This window comes from Ostrinia nubilalis, chromosome 23 (genome assembly GCF_963855985.1).
Source record: "Ostrinia nubilalis chromosome 23, ilOstNubi1.1, whole genome shotgun sequence".
Classification (NCBI taxonomy): domain Eukaryota; kingdom Metazoa; phylum Arthropoda; class Insecta; order Lepidoptera; family Crambidae; genus Ostrinia; species Ostrinia nubilalis.
The window spans coordinates 12,517,157-12,539,457 of NC_087110.1; the positions used below are offsets into that span (position 1 = coordinate 12,517,157).

Here is a 22,301-nt window from a genome sequence, read left to right on the forward strand (position 1 = left end):
GTAGAAATGTTTTCTTTTATTAGGTACAGGTTTTTGACAATAACTTTGTTAATTAAGTCTAAAATTAGTTTTCCCTCGTAATAACTGTTTGCGGTTTACAACGAGCGTGTAAAATGCTCTTGTTATTGAATAGGCACCATTAATATGGAATGTCGGTGTTGTAGCCGAGTTGAGAAATTAGTATTTTACAGAAACTACATTTACCAATATTTCTGTGCACTTCCAGATAGGCTCTAGGTGCTGGATTTAAAATAGTTCTTTAGGTTTTTGTTTTAATGTGTTAACATCTTTTGAAAGTCGGGAAGAAAAAGAAATTGTGTTTTTAAAACGTATTCATAGTGGTTCATCAATATTGTTTTTAAGTGTGTGTGTGTACTATGTATGTCACGTTACAAAATCTCCTATGTTTTGATATTATGTATTTTCACCAAAAAATTTAAGGTAAGAATAAGAATAATTCATTTCCAAGAAGTTGGTAACATTAATGATCTAAGAGCTTCAGCATTACTGCATCTCCAAAAAAATTGGATATGATAGAGTCATGTGCTTCCCCTATTGCTTTACCATTTTCCAACGTTAGTTTTTTTACTTCTTTGTTACTATCGCTTAAATGGGTTCTGCCTTAAACAAAATTAATTCAAATTGGAATTGGCCATTCATACAAAAGTAGTTATGGTTTGGTTCTGAAGCCACTCGTCAAAATCACATGCCAAAAGATGGCATAAATAATTCTCTATGAAAGTAGTTACACATTGAGACTACATGTGCTCACAAAAATTCAACTAGACTTCTGTCGAATATCTCAGTATGATATTTTCAGTCTTGGAGATCATATCCACTTTCTTTTTCTCGTAAGCCATAAGTTTTCCATTTCAATCTCTATTTATGATGGAATTATTCTTTTGATAAATGAAAAATGTTTGCACACATTATTTACAACGAGTATAGTGTTTTTCAAGCTTGACCGCCAAACCAGTTTAAGTATCTAATCCTCCGTTCTTACAGCGAGTAGCATTAACGTATTTAAAATGCAAACCCTGTCGATACAACGTCAAAGCCTTTTTATTTCACCAGGTGTTAATTATATTAAGATCGCTCGATAGCACGATGAACACCTCTCGGGCGATGACAAGCAATTGATATTTCAATGAATGCGCAATCAGCCCGGTTATTTATGGACGCCGATTAAAATCCAGAGGATGGTTGTTGGTGTAGTTGAAGCTCCGTGAAGGGTTTGAAACCGGCGACAATAACTGGAGACGGAAATAGAACAAGCCCAGTACAATTAATAAGTTTATTAGGGTTTTTCACAACAATATTTAAAAAATAAAAAAAGAAGAAAAGAAGAAAATAAAATAGGCATACGATGGCGGCTGTTAGCATAAGTTTGTAGATTATCTCTGTTAAAAGCTAGATTATTGCTGAGTCGGGCATAAAAGAGCCACTCAAAAATCTCTTTTCTCTCCTTTGACTGGCAAACTAATATCAAAAAAAGAATTTAGGTTGAATTAAAAAAACAATAAATGTAGTAAACTTTTTTTATTTTTATCGCATTTTTATTTTTACGAATAATGATAGGAGTGGACACTAGAAGTGTGTTAAATTAAATGCATGTACCTAGCGAAACCTTCTGGACTAAACGTTCCAAACTCCTCGGAGGGAGGGATGGGAGTAAAATCAAAGATATTCCCACTTTCCATCATTGGCTTTTTCACTTCAGCCCGTTGTTTCTTCAGTTCTTTATTTCCCTTTTTTCTTTTGTCTTTTCCTTCACTCCTCATTTCAATTGCTTTCCTCTCTGCGTCCCTTTCCTTCGCTTTATCGAACTTATCTTTTTTCTTTTTTGGAAACTTAAACGGGATTCTGCGGAACCATTCGGAGCCAGGGAAGGTTTCCTCTTGCCGATCCCTGCTCCTCCAATAGAGGTCCGGGTCCTCAGTCGTCGACGAACTGTGTTGTGAACGAGTGGTGGTTGTTTTAACTGTGGTGTATTTCTTTAGTTTCCGAATATGCGGAACTCCGTATACATATACATCCAAGGTCGCTTCTCCTTCGAAGTAAAATCCTGAAACATTCGTGAGGCTGTCTTATCTAAGCTGCAATCCGGCTATAGAAATTCTTGGAATTTTTGGCAATAAATTATTAACTTTTATTAACAAAACAGTAAATTAACGTTAAAAAGGAGGTAAAATAATATAGGAGTAAGTATAAATGGACCTTGTCAGGCACAACAAAAATTGGAGTAGAGACTAATATCAAAACGAATGACGATTTTGATATCTCTCCTCTAATTTTTTAGTCATCAAAACTGCTTATCCCATATGCCAAAACTTATGAATATTTTCATGAAAGCCATAGAAAATTATTTGCATTGTTCTGTTTAAAATTGACTTAGTAGTATTTCTCTGACATAATATTTTGACCATTGACATTTATTTTTATTGTTCTGTTTTAAAGTGACTTATTACTATCTGATTCTCTTTGACATGTATTTGACCATTAACATTTTTTTTCTCTTGTTCAGTGTTTCTTTAAATTATTTAATTTATAAACTGCATGTATTTTATTTGTTACTTAAGTGTTTGACATGTTTATTTTATTTTTAAGCTTGTAAACGCTTTGGACCTGCTCTGTAAGCTTACAAGTGTTTAGCATTAATAAATAAATAAAACGGAATTCATAGATTACTTCTTATAGAGATAATCTTACCTATGAGGATATTGACGCGCTCTATACGAGCTCTATCACCACCAGGTTGTTGTTTGTATTCTAAAAATTTCGGCTCCAAGTGTCTCCATTTTCCTTTCCATTTGTATGGGAAATTGCCTTGTTCATTGGCTAGGTCGATTTTTTGAGGGAGAGAATGGTATTTGAGTAATTCCACCGGTGTCTTCTGGCCCTCTACCGCTGAGTAACCTTCTTCACTGTCGTACGTATTGAACCACATTTGGGTCTCATTTTTAGTTAAGTTCCTGTTTTGGATCTGTAAACCATTAGCATACAGGGTGGTTTTGAAATGCCACCTGGAGGGAAAGTACTCATAATATTGTAGATAGACAATTTTACTCAAAGAAAACATTCCTTCATTTTTTAAACGAAATAGAACTGCATTCAAATATTTCCAAAAATTTGCTTGCCACACCCGGGGAGCGAACCAACTAAAATCTGTTAAAAATTACACCCTGTACTTTTATTGCATCGATCGTTAGGGTTAAGTATAAGGATGACATCACTCTAACAAACTTAATAATGAAATGAAAGGAATATTATTTACAGAAAATGTTTTGCTATGGTGGTGAATTTTCGAAAAAAAATCCGAAATCTTTGAATGCATTTTTTTTTTCAAAAATGAAGGAATGTTTTCTTTGAGTAAAATTTTCTATTTACAGTATTAAGGGTACTTTTCCCTTCAGGTGGCATTACAAAATTCCACCCTGTATAAATCGAGTAGGCAAGAACAGTTCTTACCTGGAACTGTATACATGTGTAATTAGCCATCATCACGTCATAAAGGGAAATCTGAAAAAAAAAATAGATATCAGATATTTTGATTGCTAAATAGTCACTTAACATATTAACACGACGCTGCGACGCCTGGTACGGAAAAAAGTTAACGATTTCGAAGAGCAGCGGAAATCTGATCTTAATTCGAAACGCGATGCTCTTAAAGCCAGACCAACAGCGGCTATCACTTACAACTACATCAGCGGTGTCCTAACGTGTCGACATTGTTCTCGCACGTTTACCAACAAGATTGGCTACTGTAGCCATGTGAGGGCACATGATAGGGCAGCCCAGCGTAGCCCTCTTATTGCGGACTAAAGGTTTTGTCGTAGTTACCGTAGCCGAAAGCGGCTTGGGAGTATACAGGGTGTCCCAGAATGGGTGAATCGAACTGAAAGGGGAGTAGGCCTTTGACTAAGTATCTGGCTATAATTGCTGCATTTGGAGTTTATTTGTACTTTTTTCTTACTAATATTAATTGTACATGATCGCTTCGTTTATCTGTAAACAAACTTTTGAAAACAATGACTAGATTTTGAGTTTAGAGCACTTTATTTTTAAAAAAAATCCGGTCTCAAAAATTTTTTTTCATGTTTTTAGGGATAGTACATTAGTAGAGCTACATCCCTTAGCAGTTTGATTCACCCATTCTGGGACACCCTGTATATTACCGTGACGTTTGCGGAGTTCATTGGGGAGGCCGCTCTGTGGGCCGTAAAGATGAATATAGATTAGAGCATTTTCTCGAGCATTTCTATGTAATGTAACGTTCTTACGAATGGTACAACACAGCTAAATGTACGACGTTTGGTTCGTGAAAAGGTAAACACTAGAACCAATTGTAGAGCGGCTCGTTGTTCTGTTACAAGTAAATGCTATAGTCTTTACTCACCTTAATATCCCAGACCTGGCCATAAACAAAAAAGAGGAAGAAAAAAAACCACCACTGCAACTCCTGTGTAGCCAGGATCTACAGCTTGACCGCCATAAAAACCCAACCAATGAAGGTCAAGTTTGTCCCGGGGGAAAATTAAACTGTCATTGGACAAAAAAGAGGAAGGACGTCCACTGCAGGACAAGGCTCCCACATCCAGGTGCTTCCCGTGATGTTCACAAGATCATCGGTCCGCTGAGTGGGCGGCCTGCCCACGCTACGTTTGCCCCAACCTGTCATCGTTCTATGAGTCTGCCACTATGTCGGTCACCTTGGTTCTCCTACGGATCTCCTCCTTTGAGTCATCATCATCATCATCATTTCAGCCATAGGACGTCCACTGCTGAACATAGGCCTCCCCCAATGCTTTCCATGTTGATCGATTGGTAGCGGCCTGCGTCCAGCGCTTCCCTGCTACCTTTACGATGTCGTCGGTCTACCTTGTAGGTGGACGTCACACGCTGCATTTTCCGGTACGCGGCCTCCATTCCAGAACCTTTCTCCTTTGAGTAGGTACTCACCCTGAATTGAGCTATGTTCTTTTGATCGAACCCGACAACAAACTTCACCTTGTCTCGATATATGAGTGTTTTGAAATCGCTGCAGCCTCCTTTACTTCTCTCCCAGTAATTCGGCAATTCGGGGACTACAAATTAATATTGGATTATAAAATCAGATTAATTATTAATGATAATAATGTTTATTTTATATACAATTATACATATTAACAAAAAAAGGTATGTTTAGTTGATGGCGATTACCAACAATACCAACCTATTGATAACTGATAAGCATTGTCAATTTTATAAACCTGGAACGGGCCAGGTGTGTATTGGCCTTCTCCCTCCGGTGCATCGAAAGGATAGCGCTCTTCGAATATCTTACCTAAAAGAAAATGATAATACATTTACATAAAACTTAAAATTACTTAAAAACTAAACTTAGAAAATCGAGTTTCTTACAACACTATTTGAAAGTACTGGTATATCAAGTTATCTTTGCATCTCATTGTAACTGAACAATCTTATGAGAATTTTCTAAATATTAAGTGGAGAAACTGACTGACTGACATATCAACGCACAGCCTAAACGGCTAAACGTAGGCACTTGAAATTTGGAAGGGACGTAGCTTAGGTACCGTAGAGGTGCATTAAGAAAGGAATTCTCGAAATTCCCACGGGAACGGGAATTAGCGGGAAAATTCTTTTGTATGAAAAATCTAAACCGCTTAAGTTAGACGCTTGAAATTTGGCATGCAGGTACCTTAGTAAACTTAAAGCTTAGTTACAACAGGATATTGCAAAATTCCCACGAGAACGGGAGTTAGCGGGAAAAAACATTTGTATGAAAAAATCTAAACCGCGTAAGATAGATGAAGGGGGTAAGTCGCGGGCGGCCGCTAGTCTTTCTATAAACCTATGAAGTTTTTTCCATCGGTGGCACGCAAGGCCGGGCGGGCGGGCGCGGCGACCGAAGCGACCCAGGGCTGGTACGCGGCGATGTCGATGAAGCGGGCGGGCGCCGAGCAACTCTCACTGTAGATACCGAATCCGATCTGCTTTTCAAGTAACATCCAAATTATACAACGTGTTAACTGTTAATGAAAAAGCGCAAAAGAATTATGTAAATTATTAAAATTAATTTTCACTCTTTTTGTTTTCGCCCCGCGCACTGATATTTCTTTTTTACGCATTTCTGGAAACGTATTGACCTTTCACACGCTGATTGCAAGGCATGCACGCCTATGAGTAGGTTAGTAGTTAACGTAGATAGTTCATTCACCTCTGATAATAGAGTTAAGTAACACGGCGTAATTAAAATATTTTTTTTGTTAAAATTTGACCTTATTTTTTTATTAGTGGAATCGATTCTACTCTCGATTCCGAACTAACTAATTTCAGGTTTTGCGCTTTTTCATTTACACGTTGTATAGGAAATCGAAATCGTTAGCATCCATAATTTGAAACTTTCGCGTTGCATAATTGAATTAATTTAAACAGATTTTAACGCGATACGCGGATACTAGGTAAAATTGATATAAATTACCTGTATTTGCCTGACGTTTCGACCGAGTTGCACCGGTCGTGGTCACAAGCTGACTGGAGCGTCAAGCGGACAAGGTTGGTTCCATACTTAGGAGGTACTCTATCCCAACCAGCTATACTTCAACGACAAAAGTAAACGGTCTGTTGGAGTCATATAAAGATGTTCTGCCTCTACAAACACCAGGCGTCTACGTACCTATTATATGTTACGTTATGGTGTTCCCGCCCCAGAGCATGACACCGGTTTTCAGCAATAGATCGTGATTCTAGAGGAAGGTTTATAATGATACATAGCATCTGTGCGAAGCCGAAGCATCGCATGTTATCTCTTTTTTTATTTTATATGACCTAATGCTACATATTATTATTTTCATTTCAGCTTTAGGGCGTCCACTGCTGAACATAGGCCTCCCCTAATGATTACCACATCGGTTACCACACCAGTTGGTATTAGCGGCCTGCATCTAGTGCCTTCCTGCTACCTTTAAGAGGTCGTGAGTAGACGTCCTACGCTGCGTTTTCCGGTACATGGCATCCACTCTAGAATCTTGCTGCCCCATCGGCCGTCAGTTCTGCGTACTATTCGTCCGCCCTCTTCAGCTTGCTAATCCATCGGGCTATGTCACTTTAGTTTGTTTACGGATCTCTTCATTTCTGATTCGCTCTAGTAAAGAAACACCGAGCATAGCCCTTTCCATATAAAACATCGTTCGTTCTTTTCAGCCGAAAGACGTCCAGTGCTGGACAAAAGCCTCTCCCAAGGATTTCCACAGAGACCGATCCTGGGTCGCTCGCATCCAGGCACCTCCACCAGATCGTCGGTCCACCTAGTGGGAGGCCTGCCCACGCTACGTCTTCCGGCTCGTGGTCGCCACTCAAGAATATTCCTGCCCCAGTGGCCATCACCTCTTCGAGCTATGTGTCCCGCCCACTGCCACTTGATTTTAGCGATTCTGCGAGCTATGTCAGTCACTCTGGTTCTCCTACGGATCTCCTCATTTCTGATTCGATCACGCAGGGAAACTCCGAGCATAGCACGCTCCATCGCTCTTTGGGTGACCTTGAGCAGAGCTGTGTTGTACCAGAAACATCTTATTATATAAAACATATGATTTAATAACCAGATATTCAATTACCAGGGTCCACTTGCCGGAGGAGTTGGAGACCAGCGCTGCACCCGCCTCCCACGCGCAATCCGCTGCGTTGCTCACCGCCATCGCGCATTTCAAATGCGTCGGCGGAGACTTCGGCTCTTTGGACTGTAAGTAATGTAAACCTATTCTAAAGCCCGGTCTGTGAGCACGTAGAATTTTGTCCAATGACCCCAAGCTACCCATCCTTATCGCTCGCGCGTAATTATATTGCTGTCGCGACTGTGCGACGGGCGCCCGCAGTGAGTGTGCAAGCGCGACAGCAACATAATTACGCGCGAGCGATAAGGATGGATAGCTTGGGGTCAATGGACAAAATTCTACGTGCTCACAGACCAGACTATTACACCCGTATTCACAAACATTACTATAAGGTCTCACAGTGCGCGTGAACACACAGAGTGATACACGAACCAATCAAAGAGCTCTATTCAACGCTGTGCGTTCGATTTTCTGCTTCACTTAAGCAAGCATCGTTTGACTGCAAGACCCATAGACTGCAAGTAAGTGTTCGTTCGGTTCATCCAAATGACGTCCACTGCTGGACAAAGGCCTCCCCCAAAGATATTATTATTATTACTTACGGCGGTACATGGGTAAATTTTATTAAGGATTTTACCGTAACTTTCTGGTAGTAGTATTTACAGACGGAAGGCTTCAAGATGTGCAAAGAGTGAATCATTTTTTCCATTACATTATTTTCTGAAAAAAAAAACAAATATTAAATTACCTACTAAACATACTACAACTTAACACAATTTATAAAAAGCTGAGACATACATACCATCTGTAAAACTTAGCGCATAAAACTGCTTTGTCTTTGTCTTTACGGAGAAGTGTTCAGGCCAACATATGGGTTTGACTGAAATTTCAAAAGCAGCCCTAAATCAAATTCTCTAAAGTAGTTTTTGGAATAAAATCTTTTATCAGCATCTTGGTTTAAAAATACCATTTTATTAATTTTTTTTAATATCCTTGGACTTAAACCATACCTTGGGCTCTGCGATCATACTCCAATTCCACCAGAGCTATGGTGTTGTATGTGGAGACACCATACTCCGGGTGGATTGTGTAGCGCTTGGGCTTGGTGTGCCAAGGCTGCCCTTTCTTGGGTATGAACATTACTGTGCTTGCATTCCTGGAACGATATTTTTAATTCTTGAGAGTAGAGTTCCTTCTCTACAAATCAATGCAATTAAATAGGTACTTAGTTCGAACGTAATAATAAAGTTCTAAAAAGTACTCATAGTTAACTGAATAACTAGCAATTTGTTAATACAAATACGTTGTAAGCTTGTATTCTCCACTCCAGAACCTTGCTGCCCCATGAGCCGTCATTTGTTCGTTCTGTGTCCTACCCATTGCTCTATCAACGACTCTAGCTCGTTTACAGATCTCCTCATTTCCGATTCGTTTCAGAGCCATAAATGATTGTAGACTTTCTAAAGGTATGGTTAAATCTACCATTAGGTTCACTTACCATTAGGTACACTTACCACTGGGTACACTTACCACTGGGTACACTTACCACTGGGTACACTTACCACTGGGTACACTTACCACTGGGTACACTTACCACTGGGTACACTTACCACTGGGTACACTTACCACTGGGTACACTTACCACTGGGTACACTTACCACTAGGTACACTTACCACTAGATACATTTACCATTAGGTACACTTACCACTAGGTACACTTACCACTAGGTACACTTACCACTAGGCACACTTACCACTAGGTACACTTACCACTAGGTACTTACTTAAATACGTGCTCGGGCATATGGGCCACGTCACGAGCGTTGACAATGGCGTGTCGGTCTGTCACCAGCACCAGCCCCGTCACCGCCGTCTGGCTTATGTTGCTGTCTCCTGCCCATCATTAAAAAGAATGGAATGGAATAGAATAATGGTTAAGCAGCTAATTTTTCGCGCCTTTCATCGCCGTATCTCCAACCAACTCCTAGTAGCTTTGCGATAACGGCTTTCAAAGTTCGTTACAGTTTATTTATTTATTTATTTATTTATTAATAGCTACAGTACATAGAATACCACTTATTTAGGAAAAATACAGCTACAAACCATATATTTACAGTTTAACACTTTATGTCAATAAATAATTTATTATTATTATTTATTTACATAATCAGAATCTTACTCTATTCTTGGAGCGAAAAGGGATACTCTTAAAGACTAATTTGACTACTGTGGTTTCTACCTATGTGTCGTCATCATTCTTCAATTTATCAAAGACTCACGTAAATAGACTTTCAATAACCCCAGCCAAGGGAAAGCCTCGCTCTGCCCGATGTTCCCTTCGCGTACTCGATCGTAACGCGCGTCGTCGCACTCTGGCTTGAGGGCAGGGCTCTCCTGTATCATAACTGGCAGAGACTGCTCTGTGTTTAGAAAAGTAAAGATTGGTCAGATGTCTTCAAAGAATGTGTGAAAATAACGAATCTAGTCGTATAATGTGCTTAATATCTACATAGTACATATCGACGCCTTAGATTGAGAACCTCTTAAGTGTAAAAGAAGCAATTTTTCAGGAGTAACTGTGTGCTGTAAATTTTTTGTACGACGTCTTTTATGTTTTTTGGTTAATTTATATGTGCATTTAACCCGCTTTTATATTTAGAACTGTTATATTCTGTAAGATTGACTGAAATGCATATGAGAAAAAATGCATTCCCGAGGTTTTCAAGGGTTACCCTAACTAAGGCGACGATATTTTTTGACTGCTATGATTAATAAAACATAAAGATTTTTGAAAGACTTACCAGTTAATAACGGCAATAGGAATACAAAAAGCACTTCACTGTGGATGTCCATATCAGTCAGGTCAGTCAGGTCAAGTGACCCAAACAGAACTCTCGTGAAATCTATTATACTCGTAGTTTACACTCATTTCTATCGCTTAAAACGTGTATTTTGAATGGTTCATTCATTTGCTAAACAATAATGTTTTGTAAACACAACGCACGAGTTCACAAACTCATTGAATAAAGAGCAGTTCGATTCGAGGCCGCGAGGTTATGAGGGAAAGTGTTTCAAATACATATTTAGGAGTAATTCCAAGGTAAATAGGTAGTCAACATTATTTCTTTTCTTCTTTTTTTAAAATTGGAATTCAAAGATTTATCTACAACAAATCTACCTACATAATTTTAAAATTTTAATATCCCATTATACGAATAATACGTCCCTTCCTACATACATACTTCGTGTCTAAGTGTAAGTAATAAGTGACATTTAGTAACGTCACTTTAAAACAGTGTTCAATAGTGTGCCCTCCGTGGCGAAAAAACGCAAGTTCATCGCCATAAACCAAAGAAGAAGAATAGATAGATAGATAGATAAAACGTTTATTTGCATAACAGAAACACACATTACAAACAGAAAGTACCAAAAGTAGGATAAAATAGTACCCTCAGGACAATATGACATGGTATGGTAAGACAGAAATAAAAAGAAAAAAAATCATTATGACATACAATATAGGTACACACTTTATACAGAAATGTGTGTCGCAGCAATGCAAAACGGCAATAGCTCAGTAATTGGTTTACTTAAAAGCAAACCACTGATTTTCAGCTATAGCCTAAGGACGAAAGAACGCGCGTAACACGTCAACGTGACGGTTGGGGTGTGGTGAGTTTAAGTACATAAATATAACTAAATAGATTAAGATATTTATGATAAAGAGGAAAGGAGAAAATACACTGATAAAAATAATATAAAAATAAAAATAAAAATTATGAAAATTATGCCAGGGTTCAACAAAACAACCACGCATGAAACCACTGGACCCATTGAAGTAATATTATACATTATAACTCAATGACTGGACCAGATCAGAAACCACTACCAAGGCGCAATCAGGTTACAGGTTTTTGCGACTCCAATAATGCAGATTTAAGCAGAGTCTTAAATGCATGCTTTGATTTGATTTAAGAATAACTAGGGTGTGTAACGTTTTATTAATAAGTGGGACTATGTTTAAACCTGTCCTTAACAAAGTGCTAAAAATCCTACTGTAAATTGAGTTTTCTCTATACAAAACGCCAACTGATAAAGGTAGCAGGAAGGCGCTGGATGCAGGCCGCTACCAACCGTGCGATGTGGAAGTCATTGGGGGAGGCCTATGTTCAGCAGTGGACGTCCTGTGGCTGAAATGATGATGATGATAATGAAAACGCCAATTTCACAGGTATTGCAAATATCCAATATGATTCCTCCCGGTCATGACGCGTATTTGCCTCCTCTCCGCTTCTCTCTCCCTGGCCCTCTCGAAACGGTCCTTCCGCTTATTCCTTCTGCGAGGCCTATGGGTCATTCGGGTGGTGGTAGTGGTGGTGGCTGGCTTCCGGAACCGAGGAATGGGGTACCCGTATACCCTCAAATTCATTTTTGTTTCTCCCGTAAAGGTGAACCCTGAAATAAAAGCAATTGCGAGCATTTTTTGATACATCTGCAGTGTGATCTCAACTCCCGAATGATTTATATCTAATCTATCGCTCATTATTGTCCCAAAATAGAGGTAGAATATTTGTGATATTCCGACTAGTAAAGGACGAAGCACACTTATCAACTCGGAAACATTGTGACATTCAATAAATAATTTGAATTTGAAACGGATCGTAACCGTATCAACTCGAGGCGGTCAGTATTCTTTGTAGAAACTCCGTACTGTAACACACATTTATCCGCACCGTAACGTAAACACCTCGCCTCGTGGTTGACACTTGGTGTTTATCCCTTTCCAGGTTCATAAGTGTGCTATGATTTTTAAAGTGTTCAAAGTTCAGATACTGAAAATTAAACATCATAGACATAAAACATTGATGTACCTTTTGGGTACCCTTTTAAATGTAATAAATACCATGTCCTCACCTATGATCAGGTTGATGTTCAAGATGCCAGAGCGGTTAACTTTGTCCTTCACAAATATTGCCTCCAAATGCTTCCCCGGTTTGTAGATGGGTGTAGCAGTCCCATTGAGTGGTGGTGCTTCAGTCGTGAGCTCATATTTCTTGGGAAGGGGGATGCGTTTGAGGATTTCCTCGGGAGTGTCTATGCCCATGCCGCCTTTGAAGCCGGTTCCCTCTAATAGGTCCATGTGGTGGCGGAACCAAATAAGAACTGGTGACCGGGATAGAACGTTTTCCAGCTATGAAATTGAGAAAAAAATCTCTAAGTATTCACTTGAAAATTAAATACTGACTGTTTCACGGAGTCTTGAAGCGACTTGGCCCACTTTTAGCTTGGCCCGTGGACCAAGTTAAAAGTGGGCCAAGTCGCTGGAAGACTCACTTTAAGTGGTACTTATAATAGGTGCGATTTAAAAGTGTACATGCATAGTCTGATGTGAGTGATGTAAAACAAAAACACTTAGGCTGGGTTGCACCATCTTACTTTAACTTTGACAAACGTCAAAAATCTGTCAAACTCCATACGAAAAACACCGGTTATCGTCATAGTTACGGTCAAAGGTAGGTGGTGCAAGTCAGCCTTATTGTGTGTACCTTGACACTTATACACGTGTAGTTTTGAATATGCTCGTCGTACAGCGTGACCTGCAAAAAATACATTATTTTAATACATAGATCATTTATCCAAGACACTACGGAAAACCCCTTTAAAGTAGGTACACATATCATTCAGTTCCGGTAAATGTACCTTCGTTTCTTAGCCTTGGCAGTTGGCAGGCTGATTAATTCAAATTGGTTCATAAATCCAAATCAAAAAAATCCCAACTAAATTGAGAACAATCTTCCTTCTTTTTAAACGATTAAAACTGGTGGTTATTATATTGACCACCACTTACCTTGTATTCAGCCCTGCCCGGGGTGCCGTTGGGGTCCACCAGCCTCATCTGCTCGCGGTAGACCAGGATCCTGCGACCGGAGCAGTCGCCCGGGTTGAAGCCGGCTTCTTGCAAGTGTCTAGGCACTGAAGACAATACCATATTTAGCATCATTTATTCATCATCATCATTTCAGCCATAGGACGTCCACTGCTGAACATAGGCCTCCCCCAATGATTTTCACAATGATCGGTTGGCAGCGGCCTGCATACAGCGCCTTCTTGCTATCTTTATGAGGTCGTCGCTTTCTGGTACGTGGCCTCCACTCCAGAACCTTATTGATTGGCCGTTCGTTGTTCGTTCATTCGTTTCAGCCAAATAACGTCCACCGCTGGACAAAGGCCTTCCCCAAGGATTTCCATAGCGATCGTCTGTTTCTGTGCTTATTTACAAACCGGAAAATCTTGTAAGATTGCAATAAGACACTGAATGCAAGCCATTACCAACCGGCCATTCTGACAATCATTGGAAGGGACCGATGCTCAGCAGTGGACATCATGTTGTGACTGAAATGATGACGATGATTTGACACTGCTTTAATATTCGTCTTTTTACCATGTCTTCGACTTTTTGCATCCAGTTTTTGCCTGGCCTTTTCAATTTCCTTGGTAAGAATGACCTTGTTGTAAAACCAATCACCATTATCCCCTTCTTACCTACACGTTATAGAAAAGTTTTATGTCAGAAAACATTGTAACAACTGACTTGACATTATAAATTTTGATTAGTACTCACTTTCATACCAAGCTTCCTGGCCCGGGGTAAGACTGTAGATTTGGAACTTTCCTGATTCGCTATTGATGCCGGGGTACCACTCCCGGAACAGCACTGATGACGGTGTCGTTGTCGTGGGAGTAGTGGTTGGGATTTCTGAAACAGAACATTATTCAATTCAAATAGTTTATTTGCCAAAACACAGTTAATACAAAACCACAATCTGAAACGACTGAAATCGGTTTAGTACTATTTCGCCATCAACTCATATTTACGAAACTAATGCCCGTTTTCACCATCAATCCCTAATTTTAAAGTGACCACTATGGTAACACTTATCAGGAATTTTGTTTTCATAGGGGAACGGGCATGAATTAACTATTAATAAATATTAAAATAATTTAACTCCATAAAAGCAGCCCGAGCCGAGGATACCGAAGCCGCCGATCTAGGATGATGAAATATGATCAGAGGTGGAATTGTGTAAAGCAATCGTAATCATATGACAGTTCATAACGTACGATTATTCTGTCAAACGCTTTGTTTAACTAACTTTATCGTACGTTATGAACTGACAAATGATAACGATTGCTTTACACAATTCCACCTCTGAACCGCTTAACCGTCGAACCAAACAACCCACCTTCAGTCTCATTGTTCCCGAAGCCAGTCCTGAAGGCGGACCTGCGTCGGTAGTCGGGGTAGTCGGCGATGAGCTCGAGGTCGGTGGCCGACTCCACCCAGGGCAGGGACGCCGACATGTCGGCAAATCGCGCCGGAGCCGCGAGCCTCGGCCCGCGGATGCCGAAGCCGATCTTCTTCTTCTTCGTCGCTACACTCTTGCCAGAGTGGTCGTGGTCGTCACACCAGGTCCGGTGGCAAGCCTCACTATCCGTCACCATTCCTCCCACACTCAGCCTTTCTTGTGCACTCGTGGAGTGGACCTTTGAGTGCGGTTTTGACCTGGTCAGTCCAGCGCATGGGCGACCTGCCGCGCGCTCTTGTGCTCTCAACCTTCCTCTGCACGACCAGTCGTTCAAAAGAAGCGACCTCTCCACGTGTAATATGGCCAAAGAAAGTGAGAATCCGATCTAGGATGTTTCAATCGGAACCGCTTCACCGTTGAACCAAACAACCCACCTTCAGTCTCATTGTTCCCGAAGCCAGTCCTGAAGGCGGACCTGCGTCGGAAGTCGGGGTAGTCGGCGATGAGCTCGAGGTCGGTGGCCGACTCCACCCAGGGCAGGTACGCCGACATGTCGATAAAGCGCGCCGGCGCCGCGCAGCCCGGTCCACGGATGCCGAAGCCGATCTAGGTGGACAATTTTGGCCATCATAAAAATTCAATAACAAAAATTTGGCCATTGATATTCAATCGTGAACCTAAAGGACAAAGTACACTTACCAACCCGGAAGCAGATGGTAAACATATCAATTCGAGATGGTCAGTATTCTTTGTATGACCACAGAATAATAATAAGTACTACGTACAGAAGTTTTACTTCGCTAAGGTATTTAACCCTTACCTAGGCGCATTAAAAAATCACACAATTAGGCGCATGGGGTCTTGAGTGACCCCAAACAAATATTGGGAAAGGAGTGTCAAAAAGAAATAAAATGAAATGTATTTTATAGTAATTAATAAAGTTCTTTAATATAATTAACTTTAAGAAACAAAAATATAACTGGAACATTATATCTATTAAAAAAATATAACCTTTCTCTCAAAACTATTTTTTTGGCATGGCCGAGATCAACTTAAAAAATAATAACTAATCAGTCTCATCAGCGGAGTCTCCTGTTCTGCATCCGACACAGTAAACTCTCGAGTGCTGCTGACAATAAATTTATGACATTTAAAGCATTTTGTTGGCAGTTTTTTGTCGTTCTTTCTAGGACATGATGAACAGCGCCCATCATCAATATCAACATCAATAGCAGCATCATCTACCGTTTCGTCTTCCGAATCCGAACCAGCTACATCTTGCTGTTCATCGGACACGTCTTCCAGCCATTGCAATATTTGTCTTTCGTTAGACATTTCAAATCGGTAAAAAACTGAAAAAAAAAGGAAAACGAATCAAAATAAACTCAAAATCACATAAAACAATTACGTAGTATATAAATACATACATACACACAAAAATAATTAACAATATACTCATATAAACTAAAAGAAAACATAATAGTTAAAACTTACCTCCTCCAAAAAATGTAACGTAACTGGTCGCATGGGGTCAGCGCTCTAGATAGCAGCGATACGTGCGCGCGCGTTGATGTTTTGGACGCGACTAATTTACGTACCCCGCGGGGAGTGAGGAAGCTAGAAAGAGCGCGAGCGCGCTCAAATCAGTGTAAAACATTTTTTTTTTTAATTTGGAGTGGCCATGACCCCATGCGCCTAATTAAGTCAATGTCATTAACAATATGATGTAATTTAGCTTGTCTCAAGAGTCAAGCACCATTATGTTGACAAACGTCAGTGATCGGTACTGCGCTGAAGCTATAGGGCTGACTTCGGTAAAATGATGTGACGTGAGGTGCCAAACTGTAGAAAATGGCGGAGGAAATACATGATTTAGCATGAATTATCGTAATATTAACTACTTATTTACCTCTCAGTGTCTTCAGGCAATTTAAAAAGTACATTCTGTGTTTTTATTATTATTTAGGCAGTTAAATACTGTACAGTACACCATTTTCTTTATTTTTTTCCATCATACACAAGAATGCGCGTGCGGTAGTCAATGTTCGCTCGTATGTGAGGCCTTGTCGAATAGTAATCCTGTAGGGGGCCATCGTGCGTGTTTTGTTTTCGATGTAAACTCGCGGAGATGCCTAGCATGACTTACACTTAAGGCTAAATTACGCGTGTTAAGTAGGTAACTAAATTTTTACTTGATTTTTTTTTTTTTTTTTTTTTTATGCTAGACAAGGCAGGTATTTGACCGCAATCGCACCTGGTGTTAAGTGAGATGCAGTCTAGGATGGTACATATCTGCCCTGTAAGTGCCTATTCACTCTCGCCTTGAAAAAGTCAACTCTGTCAAGTTGGTGGGCGGGGCTTGTCAAATGACGCGTTTTGACAAGCAGTTTCATAGTAAACAAGAGCTTGACGTTTGGAATTCAGTTAAAATTTAGTTACCTACTTAACTACTTAATACGTGTAAACCAGCCATTATCCGCACCGTAACGTAAACGCCTCGCCTCACGGTGGACATCGTGGCTAAAGGCAATACGGCTTTGTCCCTTTCCGGGTTCATAAGTGTGATATGACCTTTAAAACTAACTTCCATGGTTTGATGTCCGTACGTGTGAGGACTCATACACAACAGAAGATAAGCAATAAACATAAATATGCATTATGTAAGTGAATGCAACAAAGGTATAATTTCCTAAAAAGAAACCTAAAATTCCCTGAAAGCTACGCTAGTACACAAATGATGGTGAATGTGTGTACAATATTTTACCCCACAATTTTAGTGTAAAACTATCATGCCTAACTATTTAGCACGATAAAATGTCCACGGCATTTCTTACCAGGGTCCACAAACCCGTGGAGTTGGAGACGAGCGCCATGCCGTTCTCCCAGACGCAGTCCTTCTTGTTGTTGGCCGCGAATCCACATTGCACGTACGGCGGCGTTGACTTCGGCTCCGAAAACTAATTACATATTATTTTTAATAACTCATCATCATTATCATCATCATCGTCATCGTCATCGTCATCATCGTCATCATCATCATCATCATCATCATCATCATCATCATCATCATCATCATCATCATTTTGACCACAGGACACAGCTGAAAATACGCCTCTGCCAATTGACCGGTTGGCAGCGGCCTGCATCCAGCGCTAATGCGTTGTCTATCTTACTGTCTATTTGAGATTATTTATTACTAAATACGCGCACGTAAAGTTTTAGTGTTTCCTCGTCTTTTCAGCCAAAGGACGTCCATTACTTGGCTTGTTCTCCTTCAAGGTTTTCCAGAACTATACAGGTGCTTCCCGTGACCTTCACCAGATCATCGATTCACCGTCTGGTCACCTCTTGAGAACTTTTCTGCCCCAGCGGCCATAAACCGTTAAACAAGCTATGTATCCGGCCCCCTGTCACTTAAATTTGTGTTAGATAGGTACATTACTTTTTAATCTAGAAAATATATTTTTGGTTTTACTTACTCCAACTCGATTATAGAATTCGTTGCACAAAGAGGGCTTTATGTATTGAACGGTGTAAACTATTTTCTCCATGAGCTCGTTTTCTGAAAGAATTCGAGGGATCAGTAGCCTGTACTGTATGTCAATGACGTTTCGATAGGTATTAATAATTGTACGTACCGTCTGTGTACCCTATTGCGTACAGTAGGTTCGACGTATTAAAGAAATTACCAGGCCAGCATACTGGTTTGAATGGCACTGAAAATGTAATTAAATAAAGCGTTCCATTATTGAGAATTAATACTGTAATAAGTATTAAAATATGCCTATAAATTGAAACAATAGAGCCTTTCATGTGAGCCTACTTTTTGATGGGAGCATGCGCTGACACACTTTTAGCTTTTATAAACTAACGTAGGTCATTGACTAGCTCTTAGTCTATAGCTGCTGGTCTTTCGGGCACCTTAGAGCAAAATTAGTACTAACCCACAGTGCCCGGATCTAAGTCGAGCTCAACCAGGGCTATTGTGTTGTACGTGGCGAACTCAAACTCGGGGTGGATCATGTAGTCCTTGAGGTTGGTGAACCACGGATCTCCTGTTTTGGGTATGAACATAGCTTTGCTGTCCTGCCTGAAAATAAAATATATCGAAAGGTCACTGACAGACTGACTCACTCACCCATTACGAAATCTCAGAAACTCAGTCTCAAATTTTGCTTGAGGGTTCCTTTTAGAACGTAGGTGCTCACTAAGACGGGATTTTGCAAAATACGTGGTTCATGCGGACGAAGTCGCGGGCGGCCGCTAGTACTTCTACAGGGTGTTAGGTAAATGGGTATATGAGCCGACACTAGCCCATGTTAACATGGTCATATAAATGGTATGGTGAAGTCAGAAAATTGATATCTTCATTTTAATTATTTAATTTTTCATACAAATAGGATTCAATAAAATTAATTTTGTATGAAAATTAAAAAAATTAAAATGATGACATCAAATTTCTGATTTCACCATACCATTTATATGACCATGTTAACATGGGCTAGTGTCGGCTCATATACCCATTTACCTAACACCCTGTATAACGACAAAATTATTTACGAACATTTACAGATTTTATTTACGTGTATATTCAGTCAAAGATTCTCCTTGAATAAACATTTAGGATAGTCCGAATCCCTGACAATGATCTCCTTCATTTGTTGCAGATGTGCTCCATCAAGCCTACTCGCTACAGTGTGGCTACTTCTCATTGCTTTAACCTCCTGAGTACCAGACATACTTTTTTTGGACTTTCGTTATGAAATTTTTGTAGTGCACTACATTATGGTAAGTTAGTATAAAAAAAATAGAAAAAAAATTATCAAATTGGAAAATCTTGTTTTTCACTATGTCCTTTATAAAGGACAACGGTATATAATCAACATGTCATTTGTAAAGGACATAGCCATTTTTTGCGGGTTAATCTAGAATATACTACAAATAATAGGTTATTTCAAACATAATTTTAGATGTATAATATTTATTTTTATTGTTCTTTATCAAAATTAACGAAATTCAAATTTTAATCAACATAATTCTCAAAATTTAACTTTCTCTTACAAAATCACTATAATTAAACATTAGAAACATTAGAGATCAGTCAGTTCTTCATAATAGTTAGTTTTTAAGACTCAAATTTATGAATCCTACATGGAAATTGGTGAAAAAGTTGGGATTAGGAGTGAAACACAGGTAGATCCCACATTTTTTGCAGAGAACTGTAGTTTTTTATTACAACCAATGCTTCTGCAGCGCGATTGTTTTACACTATGTTCTGGAAAATAGGCAGGTTGCATCATTTTTTTAATTTTCTGTTTTTAGTGTGTCATTTGGCCATCTATTTTGAGTGTTAGCATTATTTTACATAGCTATCTGGCGTAGATACCGATGGCGAACCAACACCTCGGTACGGCCACGACTAAAGCCACGCGAACATCACCGCTCCCGCGATGCAATAGTAAGTCATCCTCTTATTGGTGGTAGATATGAGGAATCTGATGATGCATAAGATGTTTGAGAATCCACAGGAGTGATCAAAGCTATCTCTCCCTCATCCGAGCTACTAGATTCACTGATACGATGGTCATTTGTTCTTTGTTGGAATTTTGGTGGGAATAACTCAGGATTTTCATCGGAATCATCACCAGAAAAGTCCGATTTGGAGTCATCAAGATATCTGCAATGATATCTTTTTTTAACCGCTGTAAAAAACTTAAATTTACGTATATGTACTTAAGATAGAACATCAGAACTCTAGAATTTTAGTATTAATTACATGCTATTGTACTTTGCAAAGGACATAAAAAATGAAATTGAGGGTAGGACCACAGTATTTATTTCTTCAACAAAATAGAACTTTAAATCTTTAGTTTATACAACTAATATATTATTTACCACAAAACAACATATATTTACTTATTATTTCTATAGATGAATAAAGATTTATTTACCTTTGCGCGGAATCAAAGTCACAGATTTATCTCTGGACGCCATTTTAGACCAAATTATAGATAATAGTTGACGTTTTAATTTTTTACCATAAATTAGTGTTGCCAAGTAACATTAAAAGTTACATAGTTTAGTGTTTTCTAGTAAAATGAAGCCTTCAGATTTTTTTATTTTTTATGTACTGCGTGTAGGACAAATGTACGCAGGAGGTTAAGCGGGACCCATTGCCTCACTACCTCTTCGCGAAAAAATGGTTTCTCAGAGGAGGATGCTCACAGACCTGCCTCAAGGAAACAACTGAGTGTCAGGATGTCCTATTCTTAAGGTATGTACGTACATAAACTTGCTGGACGTAGTATACTGTGGTTGGACTTAGAGAAAGTAATATCGAAATCAAAAGTAGGATAACGTACTAAGCTGTTGTGTTATGGACAATTTTACCAGTCCCATGATAAAGACAGAAATTACTAATCATCAATATTTATTAGAGAATAAATTTTATAATAATAATACATTAACTTAAAATGACTTAAAAACTAAAATTTAAAAATTACTAATGATAAAAACTATTTACAAAATAAAAAATACTTCACCCCCAGCGCCGCAGTCAGGAATGGTGCCCAAAAGGCTGGCAGCATTGCCACGTTGAATGGCCAGGCTAATTCTCTGACCAAAATAGCTGCCAGCCTTTTGATCACCGGTCACCTCGGTGAGCCTCTTTGCCAGTTCCTTATAAAAGGAACGAGCGCTTGGACCCCATGGTCCCATAGTCTCTACCCCAAACGGCACAAATATATAACTCTCATTGAGAGCTGCATATTTGCGCCGCTTGGAGCACTCAGCCGAGGCCGCCGCCGCGCCTGCGGCAAGGGAGGTACCTCCTGTATGAGACGGAGCAAGCGTATCCGCGCATGTTGCGTCCCACCTGTTCGAGGAGTGTGGCTCTCCACACAACTCCTGGGAGGTTATTCTTCAATCATAATAACGCCACTTCAATACTCACACTTTATTATTAAAATATTATCAAAATCTATTACATATTAAATACAATGACATATCATATAAATAGACACGTTATGCGCCTACATTATTGTATTTTAAAATGGCGCAAGTAGTCCTATTTTATGACAGCTATTTATTTTGACATTTTGCACAGAAAAGGAGAATGGGGTAGAGTGAACCTCACAGATATAGAGAACCTAAATTGTATTTTCGAATGAACTATCAAACTAATATTTAAACAAAAGCAAGACAAAACGTAACTTATTATTTTCCCTTAAATCAACTTGAGTCTTTTTTGTCTTTTATAATGAGTTTTCAAATCCGGATTATTTTTATGTGCAAAATTTATGAGGTTGTACCCTGAGATTAAAAGTGGAATATTCTCTAGCTAGCTACAGACAGACAGACAGACATGACGAACCTATAA

The 22,301-nt window shown here is 39.3% G+C and overlaps 2 protein-coding genes and 1 long non-coding RNA gene across 3 annotated transcripts; all 3 read right to left on the minus strand.

The window, feature by feature from the left end:
* Positions 1-1,598: 1,598 nt before the first annotated feature.
* On the minus strand, positions 1,599-10,469 carry LOC135083178 (uncharacterized). Its single transcript, XM_063977912.1, has 12 exons — positions 10,418-10,469; positions 9,896-10,036; positions 9,401-9,509; positions 8,627-8,772; positions 8,254-8,336; positions 7,620-7,742; positions 5,855-6,032; positions 5,213-5,323; positions 4,960-5,084; positions 3,469-3,519; positions 2,710-2,983; positions 1,599-2,065 (listed from the first exon to the last, which is right to left on the minus strand). The coding sequence occupies exons 1-12, from the start codon at positions 10,467-10,469 to the stop codon at positions 1,599-1,601; spliced, it is 1,860 nt and encodes a 619-aa protein (XP_063833982.1).
* Positions 10,470-11,841: 1,372 nt separating this feature from the next.
* Positions 11,842-15,475, minus strand: LOC135083179 (uncharacterized). The gene is made up of 7 exons (XM_063977913.1): positions 15,358-15,475; positions 14,861-15,205; positions 14,239-14,373; positions 13,465-13,589; positions 13,163-13,213; positions 12,531-12,807; positions 11,842-12,071 (listed from the first exon to the last, which is right to left on the minus strand). The coding sequence occupies exons 1-7, from the start codon at positions 15,473-15,475 to the stop codon at positions 11,842-11,844; spliced, it is 1,281 nt and encodes a 426-aa protein (XP_063833983.1).
* A 2,327-nt stretch (positions 15,476-17,802) lies between these two features.
* Positions 17,803-18,609, minus strand: LOC135083343 (uncharacterized). The gene is made up of 3 exons (XR_010259582.1): positions 18,562-18,609; positions 18,403-18,485; positions 17,803-17,880 (listed from the first exon to the last, which is right to left on the minus strand). It is a non-coding gene; the product is annotated as an uncharacterized LOC135083343 (long non-coding RNA).
* Positions 18,610-22,301: the final 3,692 nt, after the last annotated feature.

Bases quoted from the DNA above. Each gene is read 5' to 3' on its own strand.
- LOC135083178 (XM_063977912.1), bottom strand. From the start codon at position 10,469: ATGGACATCCACAGTGAAGTGCTTTTTGTATTCCTATTGCCGTTATTA. The intron at 8,337-8,626 runs GTATGGTTTAAG...TTTTTTTTTCAG, and splicing joins GTATGATCGCAGAGCCCAAG to AAAATAATGTAATGGAAAAA. The intron at 2,066-2,709 runs GTAAGATTATCT...CGAATGTTTCAG, and splicing joins GCGCGTCAATATCCTCATAG to GATTTTACTTCGAAGGAGAA.
- LOC135083179 (XM_063977913.1), bottom strand. From the start codon at position 15,475: ATGTCGGCGTACCTGCCCTGGGTGGAGTCGGCCACCGACCTCGAGCTC. The intron at 14,374-14,860 runs GTGGGTTGTTTG...GTTCTGTTTCAG, and splicing joins CGGGAACAATGAGACTGAAG to AAATCCCAACCACTACTCCC. The intron at 13,590-14,238 runs GTGAGTACTAAT...TATTGTCTTCAG, and splicing joins CCAGGAAGCTTGGTATGAAA to TGCCTAGACACTTGCAAGAA.